The following is a 12,923-nucleotide window of genomic DNA, read 5'->3' on the forward strand; positions in this document are numbered from 1 at the left end:
CGTTCGAGAGATTATCTCCCGCGTCGGCTGGCACGTGCAAGGCCCTTTTCCGGGACCCAGGGAGGCGCATCTCGCGATCGCTCGTGCCAACCTCTGTGCAGACGCTGCGCGGCAGTCCTCACACGACCGAGCACTTGATCGCATGCGTGTGCGATGCACGCGCCGACCTCTGCCCCGCTTGCCGTCCGGAGCGCCGCCCGTGTGGCCTCTGCGGCGAGCAGTTCTGCTCCTTCTGCTTCGCTGCGCACAAGCCCGTGTGCGACCGCAGATTCATGGACGTATGCGGAGCCGATCTTGAGCGTCGCTGCCTGTCGACGACGGGCCCATCAGGCCTCCGTGGGTGCGCCCAGCGCGCGCGATCGAGCCAGCAGTGCGGCGAGGTGGACGAGTGGCAGTTCGGGGTGGACGGGCGTCTCGAGTCGGAGCGTCGAGACCGCTGCAGTGTTCAGTCCTGCAATGCCTGCTCCGGAGAGTGCCGTGGCATCTGGGCCTGGGACGGGGACGAGCGCGAGGACAGCAAATGCACTGCGCGGCTATGCCCAGCGCACGCCGACGCGGGCTTGTGCCCGCCATGTGAGGCGCGCAAGCGCGCCGGCCGGATCCCGTTTCAGCGCAAAGACACCACCCGCCTCGACGCGACACGCTGGGTCTGCTGGCTTCCAGAGCTACCCGACGGCCAGCGCTACCGTTCTTGGGCAGAGCAAGTTGCGGCGGGCTGTGGGCGTGAGCAGTGCGGCCGCTGTACCGCCAATCGTCTGCAGGCGCTACTGGCCGAGACGGAAGCGGCCGCTGAGGCTGAGGGGCTCGAATATGCCGAGTGCCAGCGACGCGTGCTCGAGGCGGAGCGTCATTTCGATGCGCAGCTGCCGCCGGGTCATCCAAACAAGCGGCGCGTGCAGCGGCCGCGGCACGACTATTATTGAGTGTGCGCCCCGCGTGTCATGCGTCTTTTGCGTGTGTGTTTCGTGACACGCATATGCAGTAGAGTATGCAGAGAGATATGGCCACCTGTGACTACGGGTGTGCTTGCGAGGTACTGCGTCTCATTTTAATAAAACGAAGGTAACAGAAAAAAAGTCAGGCCCGCACCGTCATATTCTGCTAGCATTGGCCATTGCTCTCTGTATACGGGGATATATCACTGCGGGAACACCCCCTATTGCCTATAATCCGACGCCGCCCCGCTTCCCAGCCCCACAGAAGACCGCTCAGCGGCCGCGGCCACTCCCTCCTCCCCGCCCGCCGCCTCGCCCGCCTCCCTTGCGGCCGCCGCCCGCGCCCTTTGTTCCGAGCGGGATGCCGCCGTCCCCTCGCTGCCGCCGCTGCCGCCGCGCGTTGCCTCCCGCGCTGCCGACGCTGCCGTCGCTTGCGTCGGACCCCGCGCTGCGTGGCCGGTCGACGTCGCTCCCCGCCGCCTTTCGCTTTGGCGAGACCGCGCCCGGAGGCGGCATCAGCTGGCGCGCCGCCGCCGCGCGCAGGTTGGGCGACCCCTCCGGAGTCGAGCGTGCGGAGGACTCGCTGGTGACGTCGGTCCGCTCCGAGAAGCCGTGGGGCAGCGCGGCGATCGGCTTGTGGAAGGAGGCCTGACGCAAGAGGGGGGGGGAGGGGGTGGCGGGTGCTTGCTCGTGAAGGAGCGGTGCTGCCGACGGAGGCGCTGTCTGCCGCACGAGCGAGGCCGAGGAGCGGTGATTAATGATATATTATCCAATTAGGCGCTGCCGCACGAGCGAGGCCGAGGAGCGGTGATTAATGATAATTATCCAATTAGGCGCTGTCTGCCGCACGAGCGAGGCCGAGGAGCGCTTGATTGATTAATTCATAGTTCAGTAGTTGCTGTAGCTAATAGTTACCTGCCGCACGAGCGAGGCCGAGGAGCGGTAGTCCTCGGGCGCCTGCAGGTGCACAGTTGACAGTGAGCGGAGTCGCATAGTTGAGGGCTTGAGAGACTTGTCCCCGGGCGCCTCGACGGACCGGCGCTCGAGCTGCGTGCTCAGCGTGAGCCGCTCGCCTAGTGAGGAGGAGTGATGGCTGACCGACTCACGGCTGAAGACTTTGCTGGCGCCTCAGCGCGTCCCGCCGCCCACCAAGCATCGCCGCCGTCGCGGAGCGCGGCGAGGCGACGTCGGCGGCGGAAGCGGCCCCCGCCGGCGCTCCCTGCGCGAAGTTCAGGTGCGCGAGGAGAGGGAGGTGGTCCGAGGGGAAGCGCTCCTGTTCACGGCAGCACGCGTGAAGTGAGGCTCTCTGCACCGGTGCCGCCTTGGGAGGGGGAGTGGCGAGGCGCTCCGAGGGGAGGAAGCGGCCGAGGCGGACGGTGTCCTCGGAGGGGAGCTGCAGCACGCGGGCGGGCGCGAAGTGGGACGAGCAGAGCACGTAGTCGAGCGTGCCGACGAACTGACACGGCGGGCCTGAGGGCGCAACAAGAGGCGGCGAGTCGGCTCTGCTTGGCTCTGCGCGTGCGGGCGAGCCGGCAACGCTGCGGGCCGGTGAAGTTTGTGAAGAGAGGCTCGTCCCCGAGCACGGCGGCGTAGGCGGAGGTGAAGGCGCGGGGCAGCGTGACGGCTCTCTCGCTGCTGCAGGCAGAATCGGAGGGAGGCGGAGGGCCGAGCGACGGGAAAGCGACGTGCTCCGCGACGATGGCCTGTTCACAGCCGTGGGTGTGAAGAGACGCTGTTCACACCTCTCGTCTCTGTGCTCCGCGACGATGGCCTGTTCACAGCCGTGCGCCTGTGAAGAGGCGCCGTCCCCAGGGGCAGGGCGGCGGAATGCGCCGCGACGGCGGCCATGTGCGGGTGCGAGTGCGGCAGCGAGCCGGAGGTGAGTAGGCGGTGCACGCCCGAGCCGGGGATCGAATTTAGGTCGCAGCCTGCCACCACGCCGCAGCCGCCGTGTCTCGCCGCGAGCTCGCACGCCGCGGAGAAGGCGGCGTGCGCCTGATGGATGATATGTTGTACATTTTATGTTTGAACTAGCTCGCACGCCGCGGAGACGGGGGTGCGTGCGCCTGCGCGATCTGCGTCCACGGCTCGGTGAAGGTGCAGCCTAGACTCCGCGAGATGCCCCGAGATGAGCCGAGATGAGCCGAGATCTGCGTCGAAGCGCGGTGCAGGGGCAGCCCAAATGCGTGCACAGAGCGACGAGCGGCAGCCCGCGACGGCGGTGGCGCAACGCCACCACCACCGCCACCTGCGCGCCCCGCCCGAAGTGCTGCCGCGACTGCTCGTCGGCGCACGCGGCGACGAGCACCTGGTTGAAACAGTTGCATCTGCTAGAGCGCCTTGCTCGACCGGCACGTGCTCAGTGCACATGACACATGATGTGACATCACTGCACATGCTAGAGCACACCTTGTTGATTGGCACTGTCACGTGCTCGAGAAGCTCAAACTCGGACCGCCGCCAGTAGACCGCGTTGCCGATCTGCACGGCAGGCCACGCAGACCTGCGGGGAAGGGTCCGAGAAGGCTCTTCTCTGCCCCAAGCCGCTGCCGACCTGCTCTTGCACGGGTGCCCATCCCGCGTCTTGCGCGCGTACTTTCCGTCGTAGCCGCGGCTGCGCAGCGCCGCGTCCACCGCCGCGAAGTGGTTGCGCTCCTACGCGAGATCAGCCGAGATCAGCCGAGATCAGCCGAGATCAGCCGAGAGTGGCGGAGGTTCGTCCAGCCCAGCGGTTGCGCTCCTCCTGCCCCTCCGCCCCGGGAGGCGTGCCCTGCAGCTCTTGCAGGCAGAGGATGGACGGCGCGTGCAGCTCGATCTCTGCGATCTGCAGCTCCAGCCGGTGCGGCCAAGCGAGGTGCCGCTCTTCGGCGTGCGGGAACGCCTCGCAGTACGTCAGCATGTCGGCCAGCAGGTTGAACGTCATCAGGCTCACGTCGGGCGGCGAGGCGCCTGTTCACGGCAGCGGGTGTGAATGAGACGCTCTTCACACCTCCTCACGTCGGGCGGCGAGGCGCCCGCGGGCTGTGGAGGCACGAGTCCCCTCGCCTCGGGCGACGGAGTTAGCCGCTCGAGGAAGAGGCCGTCCGCCGAGAGGGAGACGAGGGGCGACTCGCCCGGCCGGGGCAGCAGCGCGACCAGCTGCTGCGGAGACAAGTTGGCGAGCGGCTCGTGGCGCGCGGCGGCGACCGCCTCGTGGCGCGCGATCCCCGCGAGTGGCTGCAGCTGCGGCATCGCACACAGCTCCTCCACCCGGATCCTACAGGAAGGCTCCAAGACGGCTCCAAGAAGGCTCCCGTGGGCATCGCACACACCTCCTCCCCCCGGAATCCTGGCGCCGCACCCGCCACCCTCGAGTGCGCCCGGCGCAGACGCGGCGCGCACGCGGCGACGGACCTCGGCGTCGAGGGTCAGGCTCGCGTCTCCGAGCAGCTTCGTCACCGCCGCAACCACTGCCGCGCGCGCCGCCGCCGCCACCGCAGGCGGCAGCGCGCGCGCAGGGGAGCGGGCGGGCTGTCGCGAGGCGCGCACACTCGACTTATCGTCGGACACCTGCGCACGGGAGGAGAGGGACTTATCTCGGCGCCGGGAGGAGAGGGACGCTGAGCCGAGACCGTCCCGAGATCGCGAGAGGCGGTGCGGGCGCCTGCAGCCGCGGCGAGTGCGACAGCACGTGTGCCACCGCCGCCAGCTGCGGGTGGCACAGCTTGCGCATCCGCGGGAAGGCGCAGAGCGTAGAGATGGGGACCCAGCCGTCCGGGTCGCTCAGCTGCTCCATCAGGAAGCCGTCTCCCGCCACGTCGCGCCGCGTCAGGTACCACTCGACCTGCTCGAGCAAGAGAGCCTCAGGCGAGATCGTCCGACCGGTCAATGCAGCACTCGCTTCCGCAGCGTCAGGCGCCGCAACACCTGCGTGCAGATCTTCTCGAGCAGCGTCATGCGGCGAAGCAGCCCTCCGATAGGTGCCTTGCCGCCGCCGTCGTGCCTCCCCCCCTCCTCCTCGCCCTGCAGCACCAGCTCCGCCGACGACGAGACGGCCTGACGAGGCCAGAGCAGCTCGTCAACTCTACCGGCTGCAGCTGCACCTCCTCTGCAGGACAACAGGCCGCCTCGCGCACGAGCGCCGCCCGGCGCGCCGCCGGCCCGCGCGCGGCGTCGACGAGCTGCGAGAGCTGCGCGTACGACCGAACCACCTAACCGCGACTCCGCCGTCCGTGAGATCAGATTCAACTCACGAGTGCAACTCACCGGCCGCCGGCTTGAATGGGCACCCACCCACCTAGCACCCACCCACACGCCGGCACACCTGGTCGAGGTGCCCAGACACTTCCTAGACACTTCCTAGACACTTCCCACACGCCGGCACACCTGGTCGAGGGGCGCGTACCCCTCCTCGTCCTGCAGCAGCTGCAGGTGCAGGTCGCGGTGGTAATTGTTGTCCGAAAAGAGGAACCTGCCCACAGCGACGGCGATGTGTGGAGAGTCGCTGCCCGTCGGCGGTGGCTGGAGGAGAAGGGAGGCACTCGAGCTGGTTGCGCAGCTGCACTCGGAGCGGCATCTTGCGGACCGCGGAGCCGTCGCCCGACAGCTCGACCACCATCGAGCCGCGAGCGCGCAGGCAGTCGGCCACGACGCCGACACCCCCGAAGGGCCACACCGCGGGGCCGAGAGGAGAGTAGTGGAGGAGGGAGGCGATGGGAAGGAAGCCGTCCGCCTGGTGCGCCTCGCGCTGCAGAGCCGGCACGCCGCGCTCGAAGCCGGATACCAATAGCTCCTCCACCTGCTGCACCACTCTCGCGACGTCCGCCTCGCCCATCGCAACAGAGGCGCGAGTGACGGAGTGGACGCGGCTCAGCGCGATTGGCTGTGTGGACGACGGGAAGCTCGGCGGAGCAAAGTTGACGTCGACTTGCATACTCAATCGTGAGCAGCGACTAGCGCGAATAGCACAGCTGGAATAGCAGCGCGAATAGCACAGCTGGAATAGCAGCGCGACCTAGCGGACTCGCGACGACCCCAGCCCCGAGCTGCTGACCCTCGCAACGAGTTCCGGCGCCCGACAATCGGGCGCGGCGGAAAGAATTCGCTTTGCGCTACCCCAACTACCACACGAAAGCACTCTCTCACAACGGCGCTTCACTTGAATGGCGTTCGCTTCGGCCGGCCTGCCGCCGCCGGCGCTCAACGCTGCCGCTGCCGAGGGCGCGGCGCGCGGCCGCGACGGCGCGCAAGAGGCCGATGATGGCCAGAGACTCGGCGTGAAGCGCCGCCTCGACGGCGAGCTCGCGAGCGCGCGCGTCAACGACGACGACGCCAAAGAAGGCGACACCATTATGGTGGACGCCGCACAGATGGCCGCTGCGGCGGCCGCCGGCACCGACCGCGGCACGAAGCGCCTGCTGCACGTCGCGCTCGCGGCGCGCGACGGCTCGCACATCCCGGACATCCAGAACACGACGGCGCTCGTCACCGAGATTCGACAGCTTCTGAGGAAGACGCCAGGCTGCGAGGCGCAGCCGGCGAGCGCGATCAGCGTGCCCGTCATCGGCACGTCGCGCGCCATCTGCGTCGCCTTCAGCGGCGAGAGCGAGGCACGCGCCTTCCTCGAGCAGTACGCCGGCGGTGGCGTCCTACAGCTCCCAGCGCCAGACAACATCACCATCACCTTCGCCGCTCTCGACGCCACCGTGTGGGGCAAGCAGGCGGAGGCGCGCGAGACCCAGGCGACCATGGACGCCGACGGCCTCCTCGCCATACGCACGCGCGGCGCCATCAACACCGCGGCACAGATCGAGCACTTCGCCCCCCTCTTTGAGAAGCACTTCGGCAACGTGGTCTCCATCCAGGAGGGATACCACTCCTTCCTCGGCACGAAGTCGGACGAGAAGGACGGCTCGATCCTCTTCAAGGTGAAGAACGAGAACCTCGTCTGCAACCTCCCTGTCCTGCCCAACGTCTACGCGAGCGGCGATGTCGGCGGACCCCTCCGCCTCGACGTCGGGAGTGTGAAGGTGCTCGGGAACAAGCTTTGCCCATCGTGCCGCGCCTTTGCGACGACGAGCGCCGACATCATCCACGACGCGCAGTGCGGCGCGCAGGCGCTCAAGGAGAGGCGCGCCGCAGCGGCGAACGTCGCCAAGAAGAAGACCTTCGAGAGCCTCATCGTCGACAACAAGGTCGAGGTCGCGCGCGCGGCGGGCAAGGCCAAGGCGATGGCGGTGCGCGACGGGATCGGCTTCTGCCCGGCCTTCAACCAGACCGCCATCCCGTGCAAGACCGCCGCTCGCTGCCGCTACGCGCCGTGCGTCAACTTCGAGGCGCTCCTCCACTCCGCCTTCAAGGACACTATCTACGAGCGCATGCCGAGCGCGGTCAGGCTGGGCACAAGCCGCGGGCGGCGCGGGCGCGGCGGCCGCGGCCGCGGCGGCGGCGGCGGCGAGGTCAAGAGCAACAAGAAGGACTGGGCGAGCGTCGCCCGCGGAGCCGTTGGGCCCCCCGGTGCCTTCGAACTGATCATGTTGCGCAGCAGCCATCCCTAGCCAAATCCACGGACCCACACGTGTGTCCCTATCCAGAAGGGCGTCGCAGACGATGCAATGGGGCCACAAGCGGCGACACTCGATGCATCTGACTGCTCGGTGAGGGCGGCCTCCGTTGCAAGTTGTGGTTGGCATACCCATCGTGGCGTGCACGAACATGATTGCAGGCAGAGGGATGCCGCGCTCATGCTGCTCGGCGGTGAGCGACGGTGCAGCGGTCGGGGGACGGGGCCGGACGGCGAGGAGCAGGCAAAGCGGGATGTCAGTTCGTGAGTTCTGTGTCCCCGTCCCTGTGCTGCACCTTCCTCTCCCGCGTGAGTCCCTGAGAACCCCCCACTACATAGCGCCACCTCGTGAGCTGTCCTGTGATCTGTGTGCTGTGTGTCCAGCAGTCCGGACCCGGTGCTACGGCCGGTGACAGTGTGCCTGCGCTGGTGTCGGCTCCCAAGCCAATCGTGCGAGAGAGAGAGATTTTTAGCCAATCGTGTGCAGCGTGTGTGTGCGTGTGGCCCGTCCTCCATGCTAGTAATCTGCAAGGTGGATGTGTAGTAATCTGCAAGGCGGATTGTGTGGTGTGTAGTAATCTGCAAGGGCCAAGGCAATTGTGACCCGCCGTAGTAATCTGCACGCGAAAGGTATTTCCTCAATAAGAAGGCTGTGAACGGCGGCAAAAACGTCTCCCGAGGATGTCCGCGGTCGACTTCTGGCGGCAGCAAGTCGTCCCGGCGCTGCCGCCCTCGCCCTCGCCGCCGTGCACCGCTCCGGGCCGCGACCGGCACGGCACGGGCAACAGCGGCGACTGCTGTGAGAACTCCTGCCTCGAAGAGCGTGACCCGACCGGTGAGCCACCAGAGCCCCGCGCTGTGCTCCATCTGCTCTCTCTGCGAAGCTGCCGCCGCACGCCGATCCCACCAGCAGGCCGTGACCCGCCACTGCCACCAGTCGGCTCGCTGCCTTAACCACCGCCCGCCGCCGCCACTGCCGCCACTGCCCCTGCCACCCGCCGCTCACTCATCCGCCGCCTTCATCTCGCCCTCTCCGCCGACGCCCAGCACGGCCCTCCGCAGATCCCGTGTATGCCCTCTACTCGCTCGTTGTCGTATGCCGCTCCGCGTGTCTCCCGATGCCGCCTCCGTCGCCGCTCCCACCCGCTCCGCCCGCGCTGCCGCCCGCGCTGCCTGCGCCGCCGTCGCCGCCGCCACCGCCGTCGCCGCCGCTGCCCTGCACAGCGGGCGGGAGTGACGTGTGGGCGACGGGAGAGCGGGTTCCCTGCTGCAAGCCCTGGGTAGAGCAGTTCGTGCCCCGGCCGGGCCACAAAGGCACGAGGCTAGCCGAGAGACTATACAACGCACGCCTGATTGGTGTGTTAGGTCTATACTAACGCTCTCTGCGTATTGAGTCGTATCAGGACCGCTCCGCCTCATGTGCTTCGAGCTCGGACACGCCGGCGCCTTTCTCGACGCCGCCGCCGCCTTCGCCACCACCGCGCCGCTGCCGCCGCTGCCGCCGCTGCCGCCGCTGCCGCCCTCTCCGCCTTCACCGCCAGCGCTCTGGCCACTGCCTCTGCCGCCGCCGCCGGTCCTGCCGCTGCCGCCGCCGCTGGTGCTGCCGCCACCCCCACTGCCGCGGCCGCCGCCGCCATCGCCGTCGCCGTCGCCACCCCCGGCGCCCCCGCCGCACCCGCCCGGCGACAGCGACGTCGAGACGGCGCCGCCGATCAACGCGGGGACGCCGCTGCAGCACGTGTTTGGCGTGAGAGTGGACGTGGGGTACTACGAGACGGTGACGTGGCTGGAGCAGCAGCCGATTGGCATCGCCGCCTCCCTCTTCCTCGCTGCTGCAGCGTGGGTTGTTCACTCCCATCTCGCCGCCCTCATGGCCACACACACACACACACACACACACACACACACACACACACACACACACATTCCTGCTGCAGCCGCCTCTTCCTCGCTGCTGGCAGCGTGCCCCCCCCGGCCTCACCGCGGGCGGCCATATCTAGTCACCCCGGAAGCACAATTAGCCAGCATTGTTAAGCAGGCCCTCCTCCTCGCCGCCGGCTGCTGCTGCTGCGCCGTGCGGCCGCGTAGGCCTCCACATGCCTCGTCGCGACGGGCGCGTAGTGTTAGTAGTAAGTAAGCAACCTTAATTCCAAGGCCGCGCCCCTCTCCACGCCCAAGCGACTAGCGACAGGTGACGTGGCCTCAGTCCACATAGTCAGTCCACATAGGGACTGAGACACAGAGAGTGAAAGCACGGACGGGGCGCCGGCAGGGGCCGCGCAAGGGAGAGGGAGGAGGGAGAGATTGTGAGTGCTGTCTAGGCGCCAAGGTCGGCCGGCCGCCGCCAAAACTCGCGCGAGGAAGCGGCGAGGAGGGAGGAGAGGCGGTGGGAGCGCACGGCGCTGCAGGCGGCGGAGGCGGCGGAAGTGGCGGCGGAGGCGGAGGCGGAGGAGGAGGCGGCGAAGGCGGAGGCGGAGGCGGAGGCGAGGGCGGCGGCGGAGGCGAGGGCGGCAGCGAGGGCGAGGAGAGACGCCGCGCCCGCCGCCGGCGCCGAGCGACGTGGCGCCAGCATCCCGCCGCTGCACGGGCGACGCTTGGGATGGCATTCGGCCCAACGCTCTTGGCGCTGTGCTCCTAGGGCTAGGCGCTGCTCGCCCGTACGCCGTAACCGTCCCGAACTCCGCCTTTGGTTTGGACGCGGTGAGTGAGCGATATGGGAGCGATATGGGGCCGAGGGGAGACCGTGTTCACATCGGGCGGGGGCACGCGGTTTGCGCACACCAGGACTAGGGGGGCAGCACGCGCACACCACTCCATAGGGCCGATTGTTACGCACGCGAGACAGCCGAATCGTTGATTCGACGTCAACTGCGCCCCGCCCCCTCCCTCTCCCCCTGAAACCCGCCCGAGTGTGAGAAACGGCGGGGGGGAAGCTTGTGGCTGCTAAGTGCTATTCCTGCGGCTTGTGTTCACGGCTACAGCTGTGAACAGGCGGACGAGGCCGCCTACTCCTCCAGCGGCTGCTCCTCGGTATGGTCGGAGCGACACGTTCCCGCCTATTCATAGCCGCGCCTGTTGTTTGTTTCTGTGTGTATCCGCGCTCTTGGCGCGATTACGAGATAGGGACTAGTGTGTCGCACTTGGTAGCTTTCGTAAAACATTTCCAAATTCGGAGCACGAGCTGAGGCCAGCTCGCAGCTGCAGCTCGACCGCCGCGCCCCCTTTGGCAGGACGCAATCCGACCCTCAATGCTTCGCGTAACTGTGTGTTTGGGCCTACTTGCGCTGTGCCATGCGTTCACTACCCTTCCGTCGGTCTTCAAGAGCTAAGCGTGGCAGATGTCGCTAACATGCTCATGGAAGATGATGGCATGCTCACTATGAAGACGGCGACGGCACGCGCAGAGCGGATGGATGCAAACGGGGATGGGAGTCGGGATGGATTCATCACCAGCGCCGAATTGGAGGCGGTGATGCCAAAGCCACAGCAAGAGGAGAAGGAGGATCGTTTGTCCCATGGGCCACAAACCGTGGTTTGCCGCCAGCTCCAAGCGGAGGGATCCAAGGACCCGAAGAAGCGGCGCCTCCATCGGCGCCTCTGCGGCGGCGGCAAACTACGGTTTGTGGAATAACCTGTGCTTGGCATGCCAACTTTTTATCGCTGGCTCTAGCGTGCGTCGCCATCCCGTGTGTGCCGTCGCAGGCTGTACCTGTACATCTACATTGCCACCGGGGGCTCATAAGCCACAAGTGGGAGGCTGCATTACTCGTCCGTGCGTACAAAGTCTCTCAAAGAGTGGGTGGGTGGGAGGGAGGGTGCGCGCGCGAGGCTTGCTTGGCATCTTTTAGTCGAGACGCGAATCAGCGGCGGGCCGTGCGAGCCGGCGGGCACCGCCGCGGACGAGGGGATGCAGCGGTGGAAAAATCCGAACGACGTTTCCGCGCTGGCGACTGCTGCGGCTGCGCCGGGAGGGACGGGCGAGAGCCGAGACCGTCCGTGCCTCCGTCAGGCGAGCTTCCGAGATCCAGCCGCGGCCTGAGCGTGACGAGAGGTGAGTTCCGGTGGCGAGAATTCATGTGTTGGAAGTACCGAAAATACAGGACCAGCCTCTAGGTGCCCCTGTCTTGTCACGTGACCGTGTCACAATACCTGTTCTGCGCGGGTCTTGAGAGCGGATGTGGATGAGAGGTTTGAGAGCTCTATTGACTTCCTTGAAATCCGCACTACCACACCTCTTCACGCTGTACCATACACGTCGCCATCAGCTCACACACCACTCTATTGAACACCTCTTGAAAGCCGAAAGCGGCTTCAATGGTGGACAGAATGCGGTCTCGGTCTGTGGCCAGCGAGCACTTTGCGTCCGAAAGCTTGAACCCAATTGCTGGTCTCGAGAGGTTTGCTACGTGGGGCTTGAGGACCGTGATATCGCCCGTCTCCCCACCTAGTGTCAAGAAGCAGAACAGCTCCAGGGCACACCAAAGTCGGCAGCAGTAGTCGGGCCCCGCCAAGACAAGCAGCTTTTTGCAGCCCGAGATATAGACGGGCAAGCCTCGAAGAGACCTCTGGATGTCCCCCTGATTTATGCAGCACTTATCTATCCAAAGCAGCGGCTCGCGCCTGTGTGCCTCTCGGAATTGATTCGCCCACGCCAACAGGGCGGCATACTTGTCGTTTCCGTCGTCTCCCCAGCAGTGGCTTACGAATGCGTCCACCTCGCCCAGCTTTACGCGCTTCGCGGCTGGCTGCTCTTGCTGCGTCGGCGTCGATGACTGGAAGACATCCCGATTCAGCGCGGAGAAGGGCACAGCGGTAAACATCTCCATCGCCGCATCTACCCTGCTGTCCACAGGACAGCAAGGCGATGCCCCAAGTAGAGTGCCCACAGCGGCGAGTCTCCGCGACTCCCCCGAGAGCCCTATTCGTGATATGGCATGCAAGATGCGCCCGCGGTTGCGCTCGGTGAGCAGCAGTGCGCAGAGAGTTCCAGTCAACGACCATGCGAACGCGCCGGGGGATGCCAGATACCATGCGTTGGGTGTGCCATCGCTCGTCAGGGCACAGTCGCCCCACCCGCCCCAGAGGAAGGCGTGGTTGGTCGGCAGCATCAGTTGAGTCGGGAAGCTCACACGCAGCACCAGCCAAAGCCTTAAGAGGGCGCGGCGCGGCGAGGGAGCCATCACCGCCAGCAAGGCGGACGCGGCGAATATAATGTGCCAGGCCACTCGACAAGAGGCGTAGGCGAAGCGGAGCCCCGCGCAGCCCTCGCCCTCCAGCCACAGCTGACGCTCCTCCAGAACGAGTGGCAGAGGGGCGATCGCGTTGAAGGTGAAGTTGGTCGCTAGAAGGAGCCCGACCATGCGCACACCCACCGCATCGAGCGGACGGCAGGCGAGGAGGAACATCAGCTGGTAGACGACGGAGAAGATACCGCCGATGACCATCAT

The 12,923-nt window shown here is 66.8% G+C and overlaps 3 protein-coding genes across 3 annotated transcripts; 1 reads left to right on the forward strand and 2 right to left on the reverse strand.

The window, feature by feature from the left end:
* Positions 1-1,208: 1,208 nt before the first annotated feature.
* EMIHUDRAFT_470756 (hypothetical protein) lies at positions 1,209-4,907 on the reverse strand (the record flags this gene model as incomplete). The annotated part of the gene is made up of 12 exons (XM_005765617.1): positions 4,842-4,907; positions 4,579-4,758; positions 4,264-4,484; positions 3,923-4,191; positions 3,734-3,884; positions 3,345-3,438; positions 3,184-3,243; positions 2,473-2,638; positions 2,248-2,405; positions 2,085-2,208; positions 1,851-2,008; positions 1,209-1,583 (listed from the first exon to the last, which is right to left on the reverse strand). Exons 1-12 carry the CDS (start codon positions 4,869-4,871, stop codon positions 1,209-1,211), a joined length of 1,986 nt encoding a protein of 661 aa, XP_005765674.1. The 5' UTR covers positions 4,872-4,907.
* A 3,245-nt stretch (positions 4,908-8,152) lies between these two features.
* On the forward strand, positions 8,153-10,650 carry EMIHUDRAFT_445882 (hypothetical protein). The gene is made up of 7 exons (XM_005765618.1): positions 8,153-8,311; positions 8,539-8,790; positions 8,880-9,319; positions 9,515-9,589; positions 9,798-10,038; positions 10,115-10,176; positions 10,468-10,650. Exons 1-7 carry the CDS (start codon positions 8,158-8,160, stop codon positions 10,540-10,542), a joined length of 1,299 nt encoding a protein of 432 aa, XP_005765675.1. The 5' UTR covers positions 8,153-8,157; the 3' UTR covers positions 10,543-10,650.
* Positions 10,651-11,699: 1,049 nt separating this feature from the next.
* Positions 11,700-12,923, reverse strand: EMIHUDRAFT_247077 (hypothetical protein; the record flags this gene model as incomplete). The annotated part of the gene is made up of 1 exon (XM_005765619.1): positions 11,700-12,923. The coding sequence occupies one exon, from the start codon at positions 12,921-12,923 to the stop codon at positions 11,700-11,702; it is 1,224 nt and encodes a 407-aa protein (XP_005765676.1).

This window comes from Emiliania huxleyi (genome assembly GCF_000372725.1).
Source record: "Emiliania huxleyi CCMP1516 unplaced genomic scaffold EMIHUscaffold_547, whole genome shotgun sequence".
NCBI lineage: Eukaryota > Haptophyta > Isochrysidales > Noelaerhabdaceae > Emiliania > Emiliania huxleyi.

Bases quoted from the DNA above. Each gene is read 5' to 3' on its own strand.
- EMIHUDRAFT_445882 (XM_005765618.1), top strand. From the start codon at position 8,158: ATGTCCGCGGTCGACTTCTGGCGGCAGCAAGTCGTCCCGGCGCTGCCG. The intron at 8,312-8,538 runs GTGAGCCACCAG...GGCCCTCCGCAG, and splicing joins CGAAGAGCGTGACCCGACCG to ATCCCGTGTATGCCCTCTAC. The intron at 10,039-10,114 runs GCGCCAGCATCC...CTGTGCTCCTAG, and splicing joins CGCCGGCGCCGAGCGACGTG to GGCTAGGCGCTGCTCGCCCG.